This window comes from Pseudoliparis swirei, chromosome 24, assembly GCF_029220125.1.
Source record: "Pseudoliparis swirei isolate HS2019 ecotype Mariana Trench chromosome 24, NWPU_hadal_v1, whole genome shotgun sequence".
Lineage (NCBI taxonomy): Eukaryota > Metazoa > Chordata > Actinopteri > Perciformes > Liparidae > Pseudoliparis > Pseudoliparis swirei.
The window spans coordinates 22772570-22783582 of record NC_079411.1 but is presented as its reverse complement, the minus strand read 5'-3'; the positions used below and the strand labels follow the sequence as shown (position 1 = coordinate 22783582).

The following is an 11013-nucleotide window of genomic DNA, read 5'->3' as shown; positions in this document are numbered from 1 at the left end:
TAAACCGAAAAACTTCTGTCATCATCCGGTCAGGCGAAACCCAGCCTCCGCCGGAGATTGTGGCTCCGCCTCCAGCGTCACGTTCCTCTCTCATTGGTCAGCTGGGACGTCAATATACAAACGTCAGCTTTACAATGTAGTTTTTTCTATAATTGTGTCTAGCTGTTTTTGCAAATTAACTCTTTCCTTAAATGTGCGTCATAAAAAATAACATGAATATATAAACAGTTTTTTTTCTTGTTAAAATAATTCGTCATGCAACAGCCTTTAAAAGGTGTCATGACGTCCATATATTATCACCACACTTATACTGCGTTATAAGTACGTATACATATATATTCATAATGCTTCATAACAATAATCACACACATCAATCACATTAATAAGCATCATAATTACTTAAGTAAAGTATATTATATTAATTTTTGTAATGCCTTTTTTATCAGTTATAATATGATATAATATCTAAGTGGTCGTTGTTTGACCGTGTCATCATACAAGTGTGTGTACCCTATAGGCCCTAGGGGTACCTGGGCCGAGGGCCAAGGCCCAAGAGAGAGGCCGAAACACACTTGTAACATAACATATATATATATAAGAGGGACAGCCTTGACAAGGGTGGAACAAAGGAAGCAAACAATTAGTCAGGTGAAATACTTAAGCAGCAATAAGGAATATTTATTGACAGCTTTAAGGATTAACACATTTAAAACTAAAACTGAAGCAAAAAGGCATCAGGGTCTCTAAGGCCAACACAACAAATAAAAATTGCACAGAACTGCTACACAGCTTCCCCCAAAATGACACAAATGGTGGACTTTAGTGAGGCACCATACCACAAATTGTCCGACTGTCCGCAGCTGGGAGGTGAAGAAGAGAGAGCGCGAGGCAGCGGATGTGGGAGTGTACATCTCCAGCCCACTGATTAAGTGATGAGTCTCAGGTGGTGTTGCTCCAGGTGCGTGCAAGATCTGAAACAGATAAACAGCCCACTGGGAGAGGGTGGAGTTAAGTTAGGGGGCGTAACAAAGTGTTATGATTATTGTTATACAGCATTGTGTATATGTGTGAGTGCTTTAAGAACACGATAGCACATTATAAGTATGTTATAATGCATTATGGATATGCCCGTTATAGAAAGTGTCACCAAGATGTCTGTCAAATGCACTTTCACTGTAACTGATGGGGGATGCAATAATGTAGAACATTGTATGAAGCGAACAGAAAATATATATAATATCTGACAAAGTCCATAAATGAGCCTAAAAAACACCACTCAGGTGTGAATATAAGAGACAATCACGTTTTTATCTGTCACAGGTGGAGGTCATTGTGGCAGTAGGGGCGAGATCCCCCTAGCGACGCTGGCACTCAGTGGCACTTGCCAGTAGTTGCCACAGTTACTCAGTGGCACTTGCCAGCAGGTGCCGCAGCTACTCAGTGGCACTTGCCGGCACTTGCCAGCAGATGCCACGACTAGTCAAAAAGTGCCACAGCTAGTCAAAAAGTGCCAGCAGACGGAGGGTCGGCCAGGCGCGTCTGCGGCATGTCTGCGCAGTGACGAGTCTGCGACGACTCAGTGACAAGCTCCATTAAAGTGCCCGGACAGCGGAAGAAATCACTTTCATGATCACAGAATGGAGAAGCTGCGGTTTAGCTAGATAGATAGATAGATAGCTAAAATAGCTAGATACACAGATGGATGTGTGTGTGTATATATATATATATATATTAGGGCTGTGAAACTATTACAATTTTTAATCGGGTTAATCACAGGTTTTTGTGGATTAATCATGATTAATCACATATTACCGATATTCTCGGTATATTTTGTGAGAACATAGAGATTTATGACAAAAGACAGATATATACATTTATACATTCTTCTATAGTATAGAATCTATACAATGGTGCTGCAACTCAGCAGTTATTTAGCAGTTTTCTTCCATATGGAACATTAATACATCTTCATCCTAAACAGAATGTTTAACCCTCCTGTTACCTTTCGGGTCAATTTGATCCCATTCAATGTTTAATGTTGGTGTTCTTTGGGGTCAATTTGACCCCAGGCTGTTTTTCACTGTGTCAAACATATCAGAAATATCAACTTTTTTATTTATTTAAAGGGCTATTTAGGTAGTCAACAAACAAACATAAAGTACCTCACACTTAAACTTGGGAAGCAATATTAATTATAATAATTTTCTGGAGGTTTTAATTGCTGGGGTCAAATTGACCCCGAGGGTAAAATATGTTAGTAAATGTAAAGGTAACAGGAGGGTTAAACAGAACATTTTCTCTTGTTTGTCAACCATTAACTCCACCATGATACAATCTAAAGGCCTCTAGTCTTCCTCTAGCAGCTGCTGAGGCAAACTGACTGTGTGGGTTTTCTTCATGAACTGGGCCGTGATGAAAGGGACGGCGGGGACACCGCTGCAAAGGTGAAACCTCACCGACCCGGACACGGACAGGTGGACAGATTGACAAGTGACTTTTTTTTTGCTCGGTCCCGATGCGCGCGCACGGAGCTCTGTGGCGCGCGAGACGGAGATCGATAAGTGTTAACGCAACGCGAAGAGACAGAAATGACATGCTGCTGTGGAGATACGATCAACAACAGACGTTTAGTTTAATAAAAGAACAAAGACGTGCTATAGCGAACATGTCAGGGGGGCGGGCCAATCTTTTTAATGTCATGCGATCTACCGACACTACGCCGCGATCGACTGGCAGGTCGCGATCGACGTGTTGAGACCCTGATCTACAGGAAGTAGAAGTCGTAACAAGGTTTCCGGAGGTGAACCTGCGGAAGGATCATTACCGATGAACAGACCGTCTGCATGAGAGCGGACAGAGTTCAGATTGAAGTGGTGTATTGGAAGCTCATTTTGCAAGTGACTTTTTTTCGTCCCGACGACCAACAACAGACGGATTGGAAGCTCATTCTGCGCATGCGTTAAATGCGTTAAAAAAAAAAACTAGTTAAACCTGTAATTGAATTAACTGAGTTAACGCGTTATTTTTCACAGCACTAATATATATATATATATAATTAGTGTCTTTTTGTAGACACTTACTTACAATATGCAATAAGATAGTGCTGTACATTACTGCTGTACTATATTTAATATTGTTTTGCTACTACTACGTTTCACTTCGTAATCTATTACACTTATATACCATGATATTGTAACGTCTCGGACGTTATGGCACTGATGACACGGAGACGGGACAACGTTATTAATCCTCCCTTTATTGGGCATCCACCAACACAGACAGCGTGTTCCTCTCAGTTTAGCAGCTTGAACGTCAACAACAACGGTTCCCGTCAACCACCCTTAACTCCCGTTTTCCGACAGGTTAACCCCGCCTCCCCTCTACTCCGCCAATCACAGGCACGCCCCCTCGACCAGCACGCACGGTGCCACCTGTGATCGACAGCCACTTCACAGGGTCGCTACAATATGTATAATGTACCCGCCTTTCTTTCATAATAATTGTTAAAAATATATATATATATAATTTATTGTTTTACCTTGTCATACTGTTATACCGCCATGAAATTCTCCTTTGAGGAGATGCCACTGTTAGTCTAAAGTTTAAGCACTGGCACTCAGTGACACTTGCCAGCACTTGCCAGCAGATGCCGCAGCTAGTCAAAAAGTGCCACTGAGTGCCAGTGCTTAAACTTTAGACTAACAGTGGCATCTCCTCAAAGTAGAATTTCATGGAGGTATAACAGTATGACATGGTAAAAAAATTAATTCTATATTTTTTTCTTATTAAAGAAAGGCAGGTACATTATACATATCATGGTATATAAGTGTTATATATTACGAAGTGAAACGTAGTAGTAGCAAAACAATATTCAATATAGTACAGCAGTATTGTACAGCAATATCGTATTAAATATTGTAGGCTAAGTAAGTCTAAAAAAATACATTATCTATGCAAGTCTGTGACACTTGCCACAGACTTGCCACAGACTTGCCACAGACTTGCCACAGAGTTGCCACTGAGTTGCCAGTGAGTTGTCGCTGAGTACTGGCACCGAGCGGCACTTGCCACAGACTTGCCACTGAGTTGCCACTGAGTTGTCGGTGCCAGTGATTGCACTCGCCCTCTCTCCATTGTGGATATATTGAATATATTTGTGACATCTGAGGCTGGAGTGTCCAACCACCTGCGGATCCCCTGACCAACCAGAGGAGAGCGCTGCAGAGCAACACAAGGTCGAGGTGACACGTGTTCACGTGCACGAGATGCACTGGATTTAAAGGGGACATATTAAGAAAATTATGTTTGTTCACAGAAAAAGTTAAAAACAGTAGCAAACACTACTGTGTGTGAAGACTCACACACCAAATATATATCCTCATATTCAGAGCACATTTATATAATATAATAAGTCACATCATTAGCTACACAGCTTATAATGAATGAAGAGGCCCCTCCGCTCATCGTGGAACTGGTCAGCGGCAGCGGCGACATCAGCTCCTGACCTCGCCTGCTGGTTCAGCATCTGTATCTCGTCACAGTGGTGATCAACATGAATTTCCTGCAGAGGAAGACGAGGAGCAATGTGATAGATGCAATTGTTATGCCCATATGCAAACTCACAAACTCACAAACACACACATACACACACACACACACAGGCACACGCGCACACACACCTCTGTGTCGTGTTCATTGATTGTCAAATTCATGTTGACTTTCCATGCAGGTTTGCCTCTTAAATTCAGTTATTCAGCATAACCCTCCCCGTGTGTCCTGGGCAGTCGGTGTCTGTACAGTTTAAATACCATCACACGTATCAGTAACAAGGCCAGAGCCACAACGGCAATGAGATCTGCAACCGAGAGACGAGCCGGTAAAGAATACATGCTGTCAGCGTGAAGGGAGAGCTTGTGTACGGTGTTTGTTTGTTCAGGAGAAGTGTGCGATGCGTATTTAGGGAGGTGTGAACAGCAGCTGTTTGTTCGCAGTAGCAAGAGGCCATCGGAGGTCACGGGGTCACCTGAATGGAGAACTCTACGGGTTGTCGACGACTCGGATGCCTGCAGAACTGGAGGGTTTCGGATCTTTTGATTTCGATGTGTCTATCAGCTGTTTGTTTTTTTGTTGACAAAAATATGTTTTTCACTTCCCTAATAAAAACAAGTGAATTACCTGTACATAGATAATTACCTGTCATTAAATAAATTATGACTTTCAGTGATAATCTCATTGTCTCAGTCCATTTGTTTTCAGAGTTTATAGTTTAAATACCACTTCATCAAATATTGAGCTACTTTTCTGTCTTTCTTGTCCACAGTGTCCCTCTGATCTAAACCAACTGTAACAACTCTTTAAATTAACCCACTCAGACACAGGCGTAGTTGTAATGTAGTCTTAGCCAATTAATATGCACTGTTTTAAATGTGGATTCAGAACTAGTAACTTGGAAGACTCAAACTAACCAATGAATGTCAAGTTATGACATCAAAGCTGCCGGCTGACAGAGTGATACATGACACAAGGACAGCAGGAGAAACACTGTTTACCTTCTAAATATGAATACATTCATTTTCACTTATTCATGTCCACCATCATGTAAATCAATGAGTAACATATATACAAAGGTGGCTCATGACAACATTAATCTGATGCTTTCTAAGTTTATTAAATTCAATAATATAATAACATGTATTGTTAAATAAATAGAAATATTAGACAGTTGCAAGTTGATTCGCTGGCAAGTTCTGGACAAGATTTTTAAATGGTTTATGGATAATAAATGTATTTAAATAAAATACAAAATACTGGTGCCAGAAAATGTAACAAAATAGAATACATGTATTTTTTATTTAAAATATAGGAAATACTTTTTTCAGTTTTTCTCACAATTTGGTATAGCAGAACGTTCAAGGTATATATAATGTACATAACACTCTGGTGAACCCCACAAGAAGGAAGTGTTACTAAGCAAAGCTATTAAATGTGTCTCCTTTAATAAGGGCTTGAATCGTATTTTGAGTGCTGTAACTGGAACAATATAACTGTTATTGGATCAATATCACTGTAAAGTAATACAATTTAATAAAGTTATACAATATAATAAAGTAATAGAAAGAAGAAAAAAGGTAAAAAAAGTAATTAAAAAGTAATACAAAATAAAAAAGTAATTACAAATAAAATAGTAATTAAAAAGTTTAAAGGTAATAAAAAGTACTAAAAAGTAATCAAAAAGTACAAAAGTAATTAAAAAGTACAAAAGTAATGAAAAAGTACAAAAGTAATCAAAAGTACAAAAGTAATGAAAAAGTACAAAAGTAATAAAAAGTAATAAAGTAATCAAAAGTACAAAAGTAATAAAGAGTACAAAAGTAATAAAAAAGTAATAAAGTAATAAAAACTAAAAAAGTAATACAAAAGTTTTAAAAAGTTATAACAAAGTAATTAAAAAGTTAAAAATATCTTAAAAAATTGAAAAGTTACAAAAGTTATAAAAAGTTGTACAAAAGTTATAAAAGTAATTTAAAAATTGAAAAGTAATAAAAAGTTACAAAGTAATACAAGTTATAAAAAGTTACAAAAAAGTGATAAAGTAATACAAACTTATAATAATAATAATTAAATAACTAAAAAATAAATAATTAAAAAGTTTGAAAAACGTAAGTTATAAAAAGTTTTTTCAAACTTTTAAAAACTTAAGTTTTAAAAAGTAATAAAAAATGTAAAAAATGAATGAAAAGGTTATGACAAATTGTGTACAAAAAATTGTGTAAAAAAGTTATAAAAAGAAGGGAACAAAGTTCTACAGTAGCGAGGTTCATTCTAAACTACTATGAAAAACAAATACAGCTACTAACCAAGTAATTTAGTTGGTATCAGTTTCCGTTAATCTGGCTGCATCTGCATCTTTTATTACTTTTGTACTTTCATTACTTTCTTTTTACTTTTTTATTACTTTTATTCCTGTTTCAGGGCCGGGGCGGCTGCCTTTGTGTTCAAGGTGTCAACCTTGACAATCTGGTTTGTGGTCAGAAAATCATCGGTTACATAATAATGTTGCAAAGACTTGCAAGTCACTATTATGTCTGTGTTTCCTCCGTCTGAGGTACAGAAACAACGACACACTCAGCAGCAGCGCAACAGCAACCACAACCAAGTGCAGCTGTTTTCCTGCTGGTGGTCGCATACGAACATCATCGCAGCAAGCTGCACACAGATGAAACAAATTTCTTCAGAATGTAAGACCTCGTATAAAACTTGTGTACAGCTCTTAAAATGTGATTGGCTACAAACAAAAGGAAGAGGATAATAACAATAACTAGACAATGTTGCAATCATTTTAGATGGTGTGGCTACTACAGTCAGTTTATTGATAGTTACATGCAGGATCTTTCTTTCGGTATCAGCATAGGGACAATATTTCCCTCTTTGGGTCCTCTCATAAAACATTTTAACGTTGGTTTGAATGAGAATCATGGATTTTGGTTTATTGCAGAAAATAAACTCTGTGGTGCAAAAATACCAACTAATCTCCTGGTTTTAGAACTCCTTCCTGCATCATCTTTTGCAAACATTCTCTCTCTCTGCTTTTGTTTTCCTCAGACTCATGGGCTCTCTGCCCATCACCAGCTCTCAGACCACTCCACTGAGTTTAATTTCAATCTGAGGCTGTCCTCCTTTTCTATAAAGACGACTTTAGTCCCAATATGAACCAGGAAGTTTTGAGCTTATACAAAGCGTGGGTACATTAAGTTATAGCCTCTTCCTTTGCTCACATCACCATCTAAGTTTCTATTATGTTAAGTGTGTGTGTGTGCTTGTGTGTATGTGTGAGTGCGTTTGTGTGTGCGCGCGTGCGTGTTGGTGGTAGGCGCCTTACAGAAGAAGAAAAAACACACAAAAGAAAATCTATCTATATTAATTCAACAATTTTATTTCTTTCAGGCGAAAAAACAACAACTGAGAATTACTAAAATGTCCATATTTATTACGGTAGTATCTGTCCTGCATGACTGTTACACAATAAATACATTCTGAATTATTTGAATAATTAATTTACAACAGTTTTACAGCAAAATGTGAATGTTTGGTATTTTCAGTGTAGCATCACAGATCAGACGTTGTCATAGACTGCAGACGTGTGTGTTGCGTTGTGTTTTAGGGTGGAGTCTGTGAGCGCTGCAGTGCCAGGTGCCTCAGTGCTGCTGTCTCTGTGTGCCTTGAAGCTCACTGTGGTGTAGAAGAGGCCATCTGATTGGATCTGAGAGACGGTTGAACCAGAGATGTTGGAATAGATGTCGTCCGAGTGATCTCCTTTGAACCCTCTGTGTTGAACAGTCGACGGCATTAAGCTGCTGTTAGTCCTGTCTTCTGCTTCTTGATACTCATTGGATGTGGAAGAGGAAGTAGTGAAGTGTTGTTCAACTTGTTTCTTTCTGGAAACTGTTGCACAGACCATGTCACGGTTCTTTCCTGAGAAATCCAAAATAAATGTTTAGAACTTTCACTCTTGATATTGCCATTTTGGTCATTCTTATCAATCCGATTAAAATGTATCTCAAGATCTAGCGACACAGCAACAAGAAAACAAAGGTTAACTAGAATGGGCACTCGGTAGAGCGCATACCTTCGCATATCACAAGATTGGGCATTGAATTATGAACATGTTGGCATTAGTTGCATGCCAATTGGATATAAATTGACCGCACTATAGGTAAAAAGAAGATTTTGACGTTTTTGTGACCTTGACCTTGACCTTTGATCCGAGCGATCCCAAAATCTAATCAAATGGTCCCCGGATAATACCCAATCATCCCACCAAATTTCATGCGATTCGGTTTAATACCTTTTGAGTTATGGGAGTAACACGCATACAAATAAATAAATAAATAAATACACGGCGATCAAAACATAACCTTCCGCATTTTCAATGCGAAGGTAACAAGGAAGTTACTGACTTTCTGTCGGATGTAATAAACGTGAAATTATCCTTCAACTGTTGATCTGCTTTGAAATATATCTTTGATTGTATATAAAAATAAGCACACCAGATTAATTTTTTTGTAATGGCTAAAAACTCATAATTTTCACATATGAACAATTTAAAAGTACAATAAATAGCTGGCAATTTGTCCAACTGCCATCATTGTTCTGAAACTTTCCGAGTCTGTTAGTTTTATACCAGAAGATGCGTGGAGGTCTTTGTTTCGATGCCTGAAGAATATAATAAGGACCATCGCTAGAGTCAGCACGGCCACCCCGAGACCCGCTCCAATGTACACCAGATTATCTGGAAAAAGGGACAACATCACATCTCAGTGATGACACATCACACCTTTGTCTCTCTCTCTCTCTCACACACACACACACACACACACACACACACACACACACACACACACACACACACACACACACACACACACACACACACACACACACACACACACACACATCATTGGGACTACAGATGAAAAATAGCCTCTTGGCAAACTCTGGCACATTTACTGAAATGTTTTTATCAATGTGCAGTGTCCCTTATTAAATAAACCCAGTTAACTAACACACACACACACAAATACACACAGAGACACACACACACACACACACACACACACACACACAGACAGACAGTTGCTTACTAGAGGACAAAGTAGTTGTCAAGTCATTGTCCGGATCCTGTGGGTTTCCTGGGGAAAAAAAGAAATACATATTTTAACTGTAATCTTTGTCTCTCAGTCACATTTGGTTTGCTGTGTTGGTTGCAACAATAAAAGAAGAATATCAGTTTGAGATTGTTGTAAAACATATTGGACATATTCTAGTGAAAAGGAAATAAGACAAAAAATGTTATCGTTGAAGTGACGAAGAGTAACAACGTCATGAAAGCTAAAAAAGTACAACTGATCCAATCTTCTCAATCTTTATTAATAACTCGTGAACACTGCTGAATCAACTCACCCTCTATGACTGTGAGGACTACTTCTTTGTATGTGTCCAGACCAATTCTTTCTATTCCACACCAGTAAGTTCCTGAGTCATCCGCCGTCAGATGGAAGATGGTCACGATGAATGTGTTTCCTTCATCTGTAATACTGTATTTATCATTTGAATTCTTCTTTTTGGCTCCGCTACTGATTAGGACTTTGTTTAGGCACGCTCCCTTGCAAAAGTATTTGACGTTGGTAAATGCATACGAGTGAGAGCATTTTATTGTGACATCCTTTCCCAACTCTCCTGTCACTGACATAGCTTCCGTCTTCCAGCACCCTGCACAAAACACACAGACAACAACAAAATCAGATCTTTATTCTATACTTACAGTCAGTTATAGGCTGTTTATTCTGCTCTAATAGTTTAATTTAAAATATTATTAGAGCCCTGGAGAGGTGAAACTACGCCGTACCTCACAAGAACAAGAGCAGATATTAGAGAAGTTGTATATTTGTAACTCTATCAATCATTTCAGAAGCCCCTAGAAATAGTGCTCAAAAAGTGCACTCCCTAAACTTGTTTCAAAAAACGTCGTCCAGCTTTCTCAAAATGTTTCAAAAGTCATCAAGGTTTATGGTATAGACCCAAAAACAACAGTCGGGAAAGACTTGGAGCAGCTGCGCCATCTAAGAAAATCAGAAACGCAAATAAGAAAAGAAAAATCCACCTGTGAAAACGTACAACCTCAAAGAAAAGACATTACACTTTCAGATAGAGGAGAGAGAGAGACAAAGAGAAAGACAGAGAGAGACAGAGACAGACAGACAGACAGATTAACCTTTGTACACTTACCTCCCAGAAGAAAGACCAAAATGAGTAAAATCATCCTCACACACATTGTGTAAGTCTGTCTCTCTCCTTTGCCTTTTCTTATCTGGCCCTGATTTCACGTCTTTGTAGTTTTCTCCAAATGAGTAACAACTGTGCATTTGTCACATGTTCCTCTTTGTCGTTGCACTTCCTTGAGCCAGCTTCCTCATCTACTGTATTTAACAAAACCACTTGTGAGAAGCACCAAAA

General features: G+C 38.5%; 1 protein-coding gene across 1 annotated transcript; it reads right to left on the bottom strand.

Annotated features, from left to right (window-relative positions):
* Positions 1-7911: 7911 nt before the first annotated feature.
* Positions 7912-10830, bottom strand: LOC130190358 (transmembrane domain-containing protein TMIGD3-like). The gene is made up of 5 exons (XM_056409722.1): positions 10786-10830; positions 9961-10269; positions 9642-9689; positions 9182-9289; positions 7912-8472 (listed from the first exon to the last, which is right to left on the bottom strand). The coding sequence occupies exons 1-5, from the start codon at positions 10817-10819 to the stop codon at positions 8114-8116; spliced, it is 858 nt and encodes a 285-aa protein (XP_056265697.1). The 5' UTR covers positions 10820-10830; the 3' UTR covers positions 7912-8113.
* Positions 10831-11013: the final 183 nt, after the last annotated feature.